Source organism: Oryctolagus cuniculus, chromosome 14 (assembly GCF_964237555.1).
Source record: "Oryctolagus cuniculus chromosome 14, mOryCun1.1, whole genome shotgun sequence".
Lineage (NCBI taxonomy): Eukaryota > Metazoa > Chordata > Mammalia > Lagomorpha > Leporidae > Oryctolagus > Oryctolagus cuniculus.
In genome coordinates, this window is record NC_091445.1 from 1,087,949 (window position 1) to 1,102,976 (window position 15,028).

General features: G+C 57.8%; 1 protein-coding gene across 3 annotated transcripts in view; it reads left to right on the forward strand.

Moving 5' to 3' along the window:
• Positions 1-15,028, forward strand: part of IQGAP2 (IQ motif containing GTPase activating protein 2) — a 196,178-nt gene that overhangs the window by 112,730 nt on the left and 68,420 nt on the right. For all 3 annotated transcript variants that reach the window (XM_070056267.1, NM_001082161.1, XM_070056266.1), the window contains 2 exon segments: positions 2,547-2,637; positions 9,201-9,368. In XM_070056267.1, coding sequence (XP_069912368.1) covers positions 2,547-2,637; positions 9,201-9,368 — 259 coding nt within the window.

Consider the following 15,028-nt stretch of genomic DNA (forward strand, 5'->3'; position numbering starts at 1 on the left):
GCAGTGATGGCTGAAGTACTTGTGCACCTGCTGCCCCTGCAGGACACCTGGGTGCGGCTCCTGGCTCCCGACTCCAGCTCCCTGCTACTGCACGCCCTGGGAGGCAGCCGTGATGGACGTGGGTCCCTGCCACCCACATGGCGACAGCGATTGAGTTGCAGGCTCTGGCTTCAGCCAGACCCAACCCTGCATTTTCTGGAAAGCAAAATGCCAGTGTTCAGGGCTCCACCCACATAACAAATGGTAACACAAACTGCTTGGGACACCGTTGTGTTGCAGAACATTGAAGGACAGAGTCGTTGTTTAATGAAACCTTTTATAGGAATCACCGTGGTTCGGGAGGTGCTGGCACGAGCTGCACCCAGCCTGGTTCTGGTGGCTGCTGCCGTCGGTCACTCTGCTCCTCCTGGCCGTGTGCCGTGTGGCTGGGGTGGAGGCGTGGCCGGCCCCGGGTGGGGAGTCCTTCCCAGTCTGGGTTGAGCCCGTGTGAGGAGCGGTATCTGTGAGTTTTGTGTTTAAATCTCGCAGCCGTTATTCTGGGTGCTGTGAGTGCAGTCACCCACGCACAGGCGTTTGGTTTGCGAAGCCTCTCTTTAGCTGGCTTCTCGGATGTGCTGTCACCTCTGAGGCGGACTCCAGGCCTGCGGCGCGTCCTCTGCGCCCTCTGGGCTTGGGAGGGGAGAAAGGATGCTTCCGGTCAGGGTCCCGGTCCCTTCTGCCTCCCCGCTCTTCGCCTCCCATCTCACTTCCTGTCGGAGCCTCCCCCGTGCATTCCTGGGAGGACCAAGAACCTTGCTGACAGCTGGGGCCCCCAGATGCAGCTCCAGATGGTTGTGGAAGAAGCACCACGTCCCCCGCTGCCTCCGTTAGCACTTCAGCCAGCCAGGGAGGCGGGGTGAGCCTGCCCGGGGGCTGGCGAATGCTGCTCCCTGCCCTGGCCCCACGTCCACCTCCCCCGTGAGGTGGGGGCGAGCCTGCCCCTCTGGGCCTGTCCTGCTTCAGCCCCGAGGGATGGAGTGGGTTCCCCATGACTGTGACGCGGGAGTCGGTCCCCTCCGTCCCGTCCGTCAGTCTCGGCTCAGGGTCTGGAGCACAGCGCTCACTCCCACAGGGGCGGCTGTTCCCATTCTTGGAACGCAGTGCAGACTGCGCCGGAACGCTTAGTTTCTGCTCATGCAGAAGGGGGTGGAGCTTCCACTTCCCTTGCCTGTGCCTGCAGCCCCTCCCCCGTGGCGGCCACCTCCCTGTGTGACCCTCGGGCCAATCGGGAGTCTCCCCTGTGGCCCAGGTGAGGTACCCACCTCATCGTAGGGCGATTGTTAGAGGACACGCCTGTCTCCTCGCCACACTCGGAGTCTTGAAGAGCATCCTGTGCTTCTCTTTGTTTTTGCTCCGTGTTAGATACATGTCCGTTAAACTTAAAATTTTCCTTAATGGAGCCGGTGCTGGGGCGTAACAGGTGCAGCCATGGTCTCATGTGGGCACTGGTTCTACTCCCAGCTACTCCACTTCTGACCCATCTCCCTGAGAGTGTGTCTGGGAAAAGGTGAGAGCTGCCCTAAGTGCTTGGGCCCCTGCACCCACGTGGGAGACCAGGAAGAAGCTCCCGGCTCCTGGCTTTGGTGTGGCCCAGCCAGGGCCATCACAGCCACTTGGAAGGTGAAAAAACATATGGAAGATCTTGCTCTCTCTCTTTCTGTAACTCTGATTTTTAAATAAATAAATGTTTCACTAAATAAATAAAACATCCCTTGGCACCCTGATGAACATTGGCAGACACCCTGGGAAACACGGATACAGAATGGGGGATGGAATATGTGAGTGGCTGGAGATGACAGTGGTGTTTGGACGAGAGGCTGAGTGATAACAAAACCCTACAGCCCCAGAGCTAGTATCTGGTTCTGAGGGGGGCAGTGTTCGGGAGCTGATGGGTGCAGTCACGTTCTGGGGGCTGGGTGGGGTCAGGAGCTGAGTGTGTGGGTGCAGCTGTGTTCCGGGGCTGGGGTGCAGCCGTGTTCCGGGGCTGGGGTGCAGCCGTGTTCCGGGGTGGGGTTCAGCCGTGTTCTGTGGCTGGGATGCAGCCGTGTTCCGGGGCTGGGGTTCAGCCGTGTTCCGGGGCTGGGGTGTAGCTCTCTGGCACTTGGAGTCTGCAGTCACGTGAGCTGCAGCTTTAGCGTCGGCCTGTGCACAGCGTTGGAGGCCTGCAGGCCCTTGAAGGGGGTGTGTGTTTCCTTCTTCCTGCCACGCAGAACCTCTGGGAGAGAAAGCCGAGCAGCGTGCACTGCGATGCGCTATGTGTGGCGTGAGGCCGTCAGCCTCTCCCAGGGTATGGGCAGGGCCCCGGTCACAGGCCCGGGCTGCTGCGCGGCTGACTGTCTGTGGTGGCCTGGAGAGTGAGGTGGTCGTTCCGGGGCTTGGCTCCTGCAGGCGGCAGCCGTGCTCAGCTGTGCGGGGATAAGAGGGAGCCAACAGCTAGAGCGGCAGCTGCCATTGCTGTGTCGCCACCACTCACCGTTGTGCCATGTGTTCTCTGCCCTTGTTCCCAGGATGCTGAGAGCGTCTCCAAGGTGCTGTGGCTGGATGAGATACAGCAAGCCATCGACGAGGCCAACTCGGACCAGGACAAAGCCAAGCAGTGTAAGCCCCGGGCCACTGGCCGCCCCGCTCACCGTGCACACTTGCGGACGGGCGCGTCACCCCTCCTCTCCAGGGTGACTCCAGCTCTCTGACCAGGGGTCCTCTCGGCCGCGTCACCCCTCTCCAGGGTGACTCCAGCTCTCTGACCAGGGGTCCTCTCGGGCATGTCTGTGCACAGACGGAGCTGGCGGCTGCCCTGATTTCGGTGACTAGACGCTGTCTAGTCGGAATGGTGATGTCGCCCTGCAGAGCCCAGAGGTCACAGGTGGATCCAGGCCCTCTCCGTTCGTGATTGAATCCAGTCCTTTTTCTCTTGGTCTCGAGAAGACTGGCCTGTTTCTGCTTAGCAAGTGCTTCTCCTCCTCCGTCCACACCCTCTGCTGCTGTTGGTCGGGGTTTTCCAGAGAAACACAGCCAGTAGATTGGGTGGCCTGGTGGATAGATGGGTGGGTGGCTGGCTGGGTGGACAGGTGGGTGGGTGGACTGATGGATAGCTGGGTGGGTGGACATGTGGCTGGGTGGACTGATGGATGGCTGGGCAGACAGACAGACGCACCATCTGGCCTTGTAAGAGTAGATTTGGCTCCTAAGGAACTGGCTCGCCAGATGAGGGGCTGGCACACTCCCGTGTTTGTCACCCCAGGAAGCAGGCTTGGCGCCCATCAGGGCACCGTGGGTGGAGCGGGCTGGAGGCAGTGGTGCAGCTGGGAGGGAGGATCCTTGCTTGCCATGTAATGTGGGAGAGCCCTGCACACGTGGACAGCGAGATGGGTTGCATCACACAACAACACGTGGACAGCGAGATGGGTTGCATCACACAACAACAGTGTTGTTGCCAGTCAGCCAGCCCATAGTTTTTAGACCCAAAGCCTGTGGAGTGGACCCTGTGGTCCACTGGTCAGAGCAGGAGCCAGTGGGGGTTGTGGTGCAGGGTGTTGGGCTCAGGTCCCTCTCACAGTGGGCCTGGTGGGTGCCCCCCATGCCTGTGCTGGCCTGCCCAGGCCCAAAGGTGCAGCGGGATAGACATGTGGCCCCCAGCAGAGTCCCTAAGCTGGTTCACAAGGCAGCATTTCCTACTGCATTTTTTCTTAGATTTATTTATTTGAAAGGCAGAGTTACAGAGAGGCAGAGGTAGAGAGAGAGACAGAGAGAGATGCCTTCAGTCCACTGGTCCACTCCCCAAATGGCTGCAGTAGGTGGAGCTGAGTCGATCCAAAGCCAGGAGCCAGGAGTTTCTTCCAGGTCTCCCACGTGGGTGCAGGGACCCAGGGACTTGGGCTATCTTCTACTGCTTTCCCAGGCCATCAGCAGGGAGCTGGATGGGAAGAGGAGCAGCTGGGACTGGAACTGGTGCCCACATGGGATGCGGGCACTGCAGGCAGAGGCTTAGCCCATTTTCAGCCTCTGTGTTCAGGGAGGGATGGTGTGGACATTCACATGGCAGCGTGGAGTAGCTTCCAAAGCAACCAAGTACACGCGTCCCTACACCAGGGCAACACGGCCCCAGGGAGTGCTGCTCGTCAGCCAGCCCACTGCCGGAGGGTCTGGACCCTGCTCCATGCTGTGCGGGAAGAGGCCGCCCCCAGGACCTCCCTGCCTCACTCAGAGACGTGCCCTGAGACCGTGGGAGCTTCTGGGAGGAGCATCTGGGTTGCACTTCCTTCACTTGGAAAACTACGTGCGTTTCTCTGACCTGCCCTCGGACCCCTGGGGACCTTGACGTCCTCCCTTCGTGCACTGTCATCCTTAAGAAAAAACAACAGCTGAGACGTGTGCAAGGGAGGTGTGAGTGTAGAACCTGGGCAGCTGAGGTCTGGGGAGATGCGTGCAAGGGATGTGAGTGTAGAACCCGGGGGGCAGGGAGATGTGAGTGTAGAACCCGGGGGGCAGGGAGATGTGAGTGTAGAACCCGGGGGGCAGGGAGATGTGAGTGTAGAACCCGGGCAGGGAGATGTGAGTGTAGAACCTGGGCAGGGAGGTGTGAGTGTAGAACCCGGGCAGGGAGATGTGAGTGTAGACCCAGGGCAGGGAGATGTGAGTGTAGACCCAGGGCAGGGAGATGTGAGTGTAGACCCAGGGCAGGGAGATGTGAGTGTAGAGCCCGGGCAGGGAGATGTGAGTGTAGACCCAGGGCAGGGAGGTGTGAGTGTAGAACCCGGGAGGCAGGGAGGTGTAAGTGTAGAACCCGGGCAGGGAGGTGTGAGTGTAGAACCCAGGGCAGGGAGGTGTGAGTGTAGACCCAGGGCAGGGAGGTGTGAGTGTAGACCCAGGGCAGGGAGATGTGAGTGTAGAACCTGGGGGGGCAGGGAGATGTGAGGGTAGAACCCGGGCAGGGAGGTGTGAGTGTAGAACCCGGGCAGGGAGGTGTGAGTGTAGAACCCGGGCAGGGAGGTGTGAGTGTAGAACCCGGGGGGCAGGGAGATGTGAGTGTAGACCTAGGGCAGGGAGATGTGAGTGTAGACCTAGGGCAGGGAGGTGTGAGTGTAGAACCCGGGGGGCAGGGAGATGTGAGTGTAGACCTAGGGCAGGGAGGTGTGAGTGTAGAACCCGGGCAGGGAGGTGTGAGTGTAGAACCCGGGCAGGGAGGTGTGAGTGTAGAACCCGGGCAGGGAGGTGTGAGTGTAGACCCAGGGCAGGGAGGTGTGAGTGTAGAGCCAGGGCAGGGAGATGTGAGTGTAGACCCAGGGCAGGGAGGTGTGAGTGTAGACCCAGGGCAGGGAGGTGTGAGTGTAGAGCCAGGGCAGGGAGATGTGAGTGTAGACCCAGGGCAGGGAGATGTGAGTGTAGAACCCGGGCAGGGAGGTGTGAGTGTAGACCCAGGGCAGGGAGGTGTGAGTGTAGACCCAGGGCAGGGAGGTGTGAGTGTAGACCCAGGGAAGGGAGGTGTGAGTGTAGACCCAGGGAAGGGAGGTGTGAGTGTAGACCCAGGGCAGGGAGGTGTGAGTGTAGAGCCAGGGCAGGGAGGTGTGAGTGTAGACCCAGGGCAGGGAGATGTGAGTGTAGACCCAGGGCAGGGAGATGTGAGTGTAGAGCCCGGGCAGGGAGATGTGAGTGTAGACCCAGGGCAGGGAGGTGTGAGTGTAGACCCAGGGCAGGGAGGTGTGAGTGTAGAGCCCGGGCAGGGAGGTGTGAGTGTAGACCCAATGCAGGGAGGTGTGAGTGTAGAGCCAGGGCAGGGAGGTGTGAGTGTAGAACCCAGGGCAGGGAGGTGTGAGTGTAGACCCGGGCAGCTGTGGTCTTAGAGCCCCTGCTGAGACGCAGGGAAGGAGACGCAGGGATCCTGGAACGCATGTGGAGTTTGCTGAGCGATGAAGCCCGCTCCGGAGTTGCTCCGTTCCTCTCGCTGTCGCTCTTGCATTGGCCCGCCAGCCTTGGTTTGCTTCTCATGTTGAGTGCCCCGAGTGTGTGTGCCCGTGCTCAGGGAGACCCCGTCTTCCTCTGCCCTGCCCCTGGAGCATGGCCGCACGTCTGCCCTCGTCTCTAGCAGCGAAAAGATTTTGCGCAAAACCAGCCCGGTGCTCAATGGAAAGGGGATTTCCTAGGCTTTCGGGGGAGTGCGGTCTCCTGTGGATAGCAGTCTCCATCCTTTGCATGAAGACTTAGAGGATTTGGCCCCGTGTTGGGATCACCCGGCCCACGCCCAGCTGACTGCGTAAAGAAACACGTTGGCCGGCCCCTTTCACCACGGGTGGGGCTTAAAGGGCTCTGTGTCCCATGCTCATTCCCACCTTGGGCTTGCCTCTGCATGTCTAAGCATTTACTTATTTGTTTGAAAGAGTGAGAGAGAGAGATCTTCTATCTGCTGGCTTACTCTCCAGGAGGCCACAGTAGCTGCAGCTAAGCTGGGCTGAAGCCAGGATCTCCATCCGGGTCTCCCACTTGGGGGACAGGAACCCAGGAGCATTAGCAGAGAGCTGGACCGGAGGCAGAGGTGTTACCAGTCATGGAGGGGACGGCCGTTGCCGGGGCAGGCTTCCTGGGTTCTTTCCCTCAGCTCAGTACAGAAATAAAAAGCCAGGAAACAATTTGCAAAGAAGCGGAAACTTTTGATTGGCAGGAGAGAGAAAGCGTCTGGTCCGAGAGGAGACCAGGTGGAGGGCCCGAACGGGACACTGGCTTGGAGGAAGTGCCCAGGGTCTTAAGGCATCACTGTCTGCTCATTGGGCCATTCTGGGGGGGATGCCCATTGGACGGGGGTTTCACATACCGTATGTTGATTGGCTTGAGGCTCATGGAGATAGCGGGGGTCTTCTTGGGGGGCTCAGCCCCCTCCTTTGCTAGCTCTGAGTGCAAGATTGCAACTTAACTTAAAGATGTGATTTAAAACTGCAGGGTCACACGTGTGGCACGGGAAGCTGTAGTTGGGCAGATGCCGGCTGGTCTGGAGACAGCTTTCCAGCCACAGCCGGCAGCCTGCTTGTGAAGGACATTCCGCCTGCGTCAGAGGGGCCCACAGACCCCAGCCCCGCTCTGCGGCCTCCAGAGGCACCAGGACCTGAGTCAGGGCTGTGACACGAGATGCAGGTGTCCCGAGTGGCAGGATAATGCCCTGTATCTCACCGTCGGCCCCTGCCTCTCCTTTTGACTTCTTAGAGTCAAACCATTTCTTCATTAGTGTGCCCTAAGGAATCGTGTCACATTGGCCCAGTCACTCCTCACCCCCTCCAGTTTCTCCCTGCTGGGGTGTCCTGTGGCCCCCTGGGAATGTCTTGGCATGTGGCTGGCCTGGGCTTACCAGGTAAAGCCAGCTTCAGTCTCTTAGGGGTCATTCCTCATTTGTTCCTCGGCACAAGCACCCGACACCTGGGCTGTCTGGACCAGCCCACGACTCACAGGTGGAGGCAGGCGTGGTCGGCACGTGTCCCAGAGCCCGCGCGGGGACTGCTCTGCTGTGCCCACTGGCGCCGTGGCAGACGCCCGCCTGGATTCCATCCTCCTGAGTACGACTCTGGCAGCTGTGGCTGTTGCTCGTCCCACTCAGAGCACATTGAAGCCACCGGGGGCCAGTGCCGGGGTCTCAGGCAGGCACACGGATGCCGGGAGGAAGCCATAGCAGTGCGGAGGACGGGGCAGGGGTGCGGGAGCCACGCCCGCTGTCGGCCCTGACACCTGCTCACTGTGCTTCAGCGCGGGGCAATGGCAGGGGTGCAGGGCCTCCTAACAGCTCTCAGCAAACATTGAGCACCTGCCATGTTCCAGGCACCACCGAAACCGAGCAGCAAGCTAGTGCGCGTTTGTGCAGCCTTCTCCGGGGCATGTGTTATGTTTTCACAGGAAGTGGCTCCATCAGGGTGAGAGCTGGTACAGAACACAACTCCTCACAGGTCCACGCTGCGTCTCCCTCCACCCCTCAGGGCTCTCCTGGGGAAGAGGAGGGGTGCATGTGTTGTACGTGGTTTATATGTGTGGTATGTATGTGGTGCATGTGTGGGGGGTGTGGATAGCATGTATGTGGTGTGTGTTATGTGGGGGTATGTATGTGGTATATGTGGTGTGTGTTGGGCATATGTGTGGTACACGTGTGTATAGTATGTGTGGTGTGTTGGTAGTATGTGGCGTGTATGTGGTGTGTTTGTGTGGGGTGGTTATGTGTGTGGTGTAGGGGGTATATGTGTGGTACATGTGTGTGTTGGGCGTTGAGGTGCATATGTGTGTATAGTGTGTGGTGTATATGTAGTATATGGCATATGTGTGTGGCATGTATGTGGTATATGATATGTTGGTGGTGTGTGTTATGTGTGGTGTGTGTGTGTGTGGCATATAGTGGTATGTGGTGTGTGTGGTGTGGGAGCATTGTGTGCTGCATGGTGTGTGGTAGATATGTGTGTGTGTGGTGTGTGTGTGTGGTGTGGGAGCATTGTGTGCTGCATGGTGTGTGGTAGATATGTGTGTGTGTGTGTGTGGTGTATGTGTTTTGTCATTGCTACTGTTCTACTTTTCTAATTCGGTGCATTTGCCGGCTGGGCAAACAGTGGTTCTGTTGCTGGGCCAGAGCATTCTTAGTTGGAGCTAAAGTTACGATGAAGAGTCAGAGTTAGCTTTGCCTACCAAGAGATTATTATGTTTCTTTCACGTGGAGAGACAGAGATCTGAGATGGAGGAGATGCCTGAGGTCAGCACTGGCTCCAGAACTGGTTTCTGGACTCCTGCACATACCGGCCAGCCATGCCTTTCTGGAACGTTGTAGAACGCTTGTTTAGGTTGCCAATGACGGCCCTGACAAGGTCAGAAGCACCACACAAGACAGCATAGGAGTTCCGTAACATAGTAGCGTTTTGTTTGTTGGGAGATGAGTCAGTGTCTTCATAGAGCGTGTTCTCAGTACCCATGAGCTCCGCAGGTGAAATCCTGCGGGTTCCTGTCACCTGTGTTCCCGTGGAGCCTTGTTCTCGCAGGCTGCACCCGAGGTGAGAGGTGGACGCCGGCTCAGGCCCTCGCAGGACGGACTCCCAAAGGGCAGAAGGGCCGACTCTCGAGGGCTCCCGAAAGGCTGAGCTGCGTGTTTGCGTGCCCTTGGAGGAGGTGGGAAGCAGCCCTTAACAGACATGTGTTTTGTTGGCCAGGGATCACGCTGGTGGTCGACGTCAACCAGTGTTTGGAGGGGGTGCAGCCGAGTGACATCTTGTCCGTCTTGAAGTCCTGCACGTGTCACCCACACGACATCCTGCCCGAGTGTGCTGACAGCTACCACAACTCCCTTGCGAAGGCAAAACAGCTCAAGTCTGAGCGAGGTGAGTTTTCCTTACTGCGCGTGAGCTCTAAATGCCTTTTACGTGTGATGGCTCTGTGGTTTAGACAAGGGCTGCGTTCGGTGAGCGTTTCTGAGACGGTTTTGTCAGCTGTCTGGAAGGAGACTGTTGGGATAGTTCTGCTCTCTCTCCTGGGAATCTGGGGTTGACTCAGCGACAGTACCGGTGGCTCCATGCCATGAGGACAGTGTGTTATTTAAGGGGACCCGGTGCTGCGTGGCCCTTGGCTGTTAGCCACCTTGCAGGGACAGAAAGGGATTTCTGCTCTGATTTCCCCCAGGCAATGCCAGCCCAGCAGTAGGGATGCGAGGACAGGAGTTGGGAGTGAGAGGGAAGCCGAGCAGCAACCTTGGCCGGTGTTTGTGTCTGCTCACTGTTGTGCCCTTGAGGTCATGCAGCTTCAGATTTAGAAACTGACACTGATGGGATCTCAGGCAGAGGCAGAAAATGGCTGACCCAAGGACAGTTGGGTTTTTTAAAATTACTGTTTTTTATTTGTTTGAGAGGCAAAGAGACACAGACCAAGATCTCCTGTCCACTGGTTGGCTCAGGTGGCTGCAGTAGCTGGGGCTGGGCCAGAGCCAAAGCTGGGAGCTGGGGATCCAGCCCGTGTCTCCCGTGTGGCTGGCTAGGACCATCCCTGCACTATCACTGCCGCCTCCCGTGGTCTGCGTCAGCAAGAATGGAGTGAGGGTCCAGAGCTGGAAACCAAGCCCAGGCGCTCTGTGTGCGATGTGCTGCCTTCATCACGGCTGTTCAATCCGTCGTTCCTCCAGCGGCTCTCTACTGAGCACCCAGTGTATCCCACCGTGAAGGATTAGGGTGTCGCCCAGCGTCTAGGCAGATGTTTGCACCACACTGTGGGGTGTCTGTTTGGCATTAGTCACCTCAGAGACACAATGACAGTGGATGGCCCAGAAGTGGACTTAAGGGGGAAGAGACCTTTTTAGTTCAACTGGAAGACTGACTACCAATCCCTGTGTGCTTTTCAACTTACTTGATGTATTTCAGACTTGGAAGTCCCACCCTCCAATTCAGCAAACTTTCTGTTGGCAAAATGTAGGGAGGGCTGTTGACCACTGTCTCTTTAAAAAATGTGTTTATTTATTTTGAAAGAGTTACAGAGAGAGGGAGGTGGCTATCTTCTGTCCACTGACTGGTTCACACCCCAGATGGCCTCAGAGGCCAGCACTGGGCCAGGCCAAAGTCCAGAATGAGGAGCATCCTTCAGGTCTTCCACACGGGTGAGAGCTGGCCCATCACTTGCTGCTTTCCCGGGCTATTAGCAGGGAGCCGGATGGGAAATGGAGCCGCCAGGACTGGAACCAGCACCCACATGGGAGGCTGGCATTGCCAAAGGCAGCAGCTTTACCCCGAGGCCACAGTGCCTGCCTCCGACCGCTGTCTTACCTGGGCCTCCTTGATCCCTCTCTGTTCCCTTCACGTTTCTTTGTCAGGAGTGAACGTAACATCCTCTGCCTTATCCTTCGTGGGAAGGGGTTGTGCACCTATGTGCATGCGGAGATTGGGCTCCTAGGGGACCGAGCGTTATGTCCAATCAAAATTCAGTCTGTCTGCTCCCTTCTAAATGAGCTACCACACTTCAGACACTGTGTTTCTTTAGATTCATTCTTCAGCCGGGGCAGTGAGTGTAGGTCATGTTGGGTCTTACATGCTTGTGTTGAGTCTTACATGGTTGTGTTGGGTCTGTAGGTCATCTTGGTCTGTAGATCATGATGGATCTGCAGATGCTAGGCTGGATCTGTACAACGTGTCAGATCTTACATGGTTGTGTTGGGTCTGTAGGTCATCTTGGTCTGTAGATCATGATGGATCTGCAGATGCTAGGCTGGATCTGTACAACGTGTCAGATCTTACATGGTTGTGTTGGGTCTGTAGGTCATCTTGGTCTGTAGATCATGATGGATCTGCAGATGCTAGGCTGGATCTGTACAACGTGTCAGATCTTACATGGTTGTGTTGGGTCTGTAGGTCATCTTGGTCTGTAGATCATGATGGATCTGCAGATGCTTGGCTGGATCTGTACCACGTGTCAGATCTTACATGGTTGTGTTGCATCTGCAGACATTTGTGTTGGGTCTGTAGATGCTGTGTTGGGTCTGTAGATCATGTTGGGTCTTACATGGTTGTATTGGGTCTGTAGGTCATCTTTTTTTTTTTTTTTTTTAATTTTTTTTGACAGGCAGAATGGACAGTGAGAGAGAGAGACAGAGAGAAAGGTCTTCCTTTTTGTTGCTGGTTCACCCTCCAATGGCCACCACGGCTGGCGCACCACACTGATCCTAAGCCAGGAGCCAGGTGCTTCTCCTGGTCTCCCATGGGGTGCAGGGCCCAAGCACTTGGGCCATCCTCCACTGCACTCCCTGGCCACAGCAGAGAGCTGGCCTGGAAGAGGGGCAACCGGGACAGAATCCAGCGCCCCGACCAGGACTAGAACCCGGTGTGCTGGCGCCGCAAGGCGGAGGATTAGCCTATTGAGCCGCGGTGCTGGCTGTAGGTCATCTTGGTCTGTAGATCCTGTTGGATCTGTAGATGATTGTGTTGGGTCTGTAGACATTTGTGTTGCATCTGTGAATTATTGTTAGGTCTGTAGACAGTGTGTTGGAGCTATCGGTGAGTTGTTAGAGGTGTAGATCAGTTTGAGGAGTGTGTGTCTTGTCTCGCGTGCAGAGGGATGCCTGCTGTCTTAAGTCCCCTTCCATTCTTTCACAATGTTCTCTAGCTTTTGCTTACAGGGTTCACATGCTTTTTCTTAGATGTACTCCCTAAGTATTTTGTCATTTTATGCTATCGTAAATACTGTCTTCCTCATTAGATTTTGGGGTTACTCATTGGCAGCATACAAATCTCTCCTCCACATGCAATAAAATGCATCCTTTTATAAAAGTGTGCGATTCAGAGGCTTTTGAGAGATTCATACAACTGCACATCCAACACCTGCAGACAATTGCAGAACACTTCTATCACATGAGAAAAGCAAAAGAAAGCTCATCCCAGCGACACCCCCACCCCTCCACAGCCCCGGGCACCCTCCGCTCTCCTTCCGTCTCCGTATCCTGTGCTGGGGGCTCCTGTGGGGACCCGCAGTGACTGGCACTTCCGTCTCCGTGTCCCTGTGCCGGGGGCTCCTGTGGGGACCCGCAGTGCACTGGCTCTTCTTCCATCTCCGTGTCCTGTGCTGGGGGCTCCTGTGGGGACCCCACAGTGCACTGGTTCTCCTTCCGTCTCCATGTCCCTGTGCTGGGGGCTCCTGTGGGGACCCGCAGTGACTGGCTCTTCCATCTCCATGTCCCTGTGCTGGGGGCTCCTGTGGGGACCCGCAGTGACTGGCTCTTCCATCTCCGTGTCCCTGTGCTGGGGGCTCCTGTGGGGACCTGCAGTGACTGGCTCTTCTTCCGTCTGCATGTCCCTGTGCTGGGGGCTCCTGTAGGGACCCGCAGTGCACTGGCTCTTCTTCTGTCTCCATGTCCCTGTGCCGGGGGCTCCTGCAGGGACCCGCAGTGCACTGGCTTTTCCATCTGGCCGCGTCCTCCCAGCAGCAGGTTTCCAGAGCTCGTTGATGTGGAGTGGGTATCATTCCTTCCTTCCTTATAGTGGCTGATTGCGGTGTCGAGTGGATTTGCCACACTGTGTGGCCAGTTGCAGTGTGTCAGCTGGATTTGCCACGTTGTGTGGCCGTAAATTGCGGTGTGTCGAGAGGATTTGCCACATTGTGCTCATCACAGAGCAGAATTTGGGCTTTCCCCCACTTTGGGCTCTGCTGAGTGGCCGTGATGGGAACATTCACAGCCACATTTTTGCATGCAGTTGGTTTTTCTGTGTTGCTCTGTGTCCTTGATAAACTCACTCATTCTAATGACTTCTAGTGGGTTCCTTGCGAATAGGTTTCTGTGCTGTGATGGCTCCCCTGGGGCACCTCTGTCGAGAGCTGAGAACGATCCACAGACCACAGCCCACAAGCTCAAGATGCCCTGTTGTCACCCTGTGCTCTGGACAGGCAGTGAGAGGCCACTTCCCCCAGACGCAGCTGTGTGTGTCGTCTCTGAGGTGCACGGGGTGAGTTGTTCTCACCTCTCTCAGCACTGCCTCCAGGATGCAGGGGCCCAGTCAAGGTAGACGCTTCAGCCTGGCCGTGGCTCTGCCCTTACACACTGGTGTGGTTTTTACCCAGCAGCACCCTGGAGGCACCCCTGCTCTCTGCAAGTTCACCACCGTAACCATTGAGGCCCCCTGCCCCCAGCACGGCCACCACCTTAACCATTGAGGCCCCTTGCCCCCAGAACGGCCACCACCTTAACCATTGAGGCTCCCTGCGGCCACCACCTTAACCATTGAGGCCCCCTGCCCCCAGCACGGTCACCGCCTTAACCATTGAGGCCCCCTGCCCCCAGCAGGGTCACCACCTTAACCATTGAGGCCCCCTGCCCCCAGCAGTGTAACCACCTTAACCATTGAGACTCCCTGCCCCCAGCCCGGTCACCACCTTAACCATTGAGGCTCCCTGCCCCCAGCACGGCCACCCCCTTAACCATTGAGGCCCCCTGCCCCCAGCACGGCCACCACCTTAACCATTGAGGTCCCCTGCCCCCAACACAGCCACCACCTTAACCATTGAGGCTCCCTGCCCCCAGCACGGCCACCCCCTTAACCATTGAGGCCCCTTGCTCCCAGCACGGTCACCACCTTAACCATTGAGGCCCCCTGCCCCCAACACAGCCACCACCTTAACCATTGAGGCTCCCTGCCCCCAGCATGGTCACCACCTTAACCATTGAGGCTCCCTGCCCCCAGCACAGCCACCCCCTTAACCATTGAGGCTCTGCTACTCCCAGCACGGCCACCCCCTTAACCATTGAGGCTCCCTGCCCCCAGCACGGCCACCCCCTTAACCATTGAGGCTCCCTGCCCCCAGCACGGCCACCCCCTTAACCATTGAAGCTCCCTGCCCCCAGCACAGCCACCCCCTTAACCATTGAGGCTCCCTGCCCCCAGCACAGCCACCCCCTTAACCATTGAGGCCCCCTGCCCCCAGCACAGTCACCGCCTTAACCATTGAGGCTCCCTGCCCCCAGCACGGCCACCCCCTTAACCATTGAGGCTCCCTGCCCCCAGCACGGCCACCCCCTTAACCATTGAGGCTCCCTGCCCCCAGCACGGCCACCCCCTTAACCATTGAGGCCCCCTGCCCCCAGCACAGTCACCACCTTAACCATTGAGGCTCCCTGCCCCCAGCACGGCCACCACCTTAACCCCTGAGGCGCCCTGCCCCCAGCCCGGCCACCCCCTTAACCATTGAGGCTCCCTGCCCCCATCAGGGTCACCACCGTAACCATTGAGGCTCCCTGCCCCCAGCACGGCCACCCCCTTAACCATTGAGGCCCCCTGCCCCCAGCCCGGCCACCCCCTTAACCATTGAGGCTCCCTGCCCCCAGCAGGGTCACCACCATAACCATTGAGGCTCTGCTGCTGTGGCTGCGTCCAAGGCCCGCAGGACTTTTCCCTCAGGGACGAGGCAGCTGCACGCAGCCCCTCTGCTGGCACCCAGTGCTCGGCGGCCTCTGACCTAGCATGGGTTGCAGTGTCCGTGGAGGTGTGGACTCCTGCCTGCCTCCTAGCCTCTG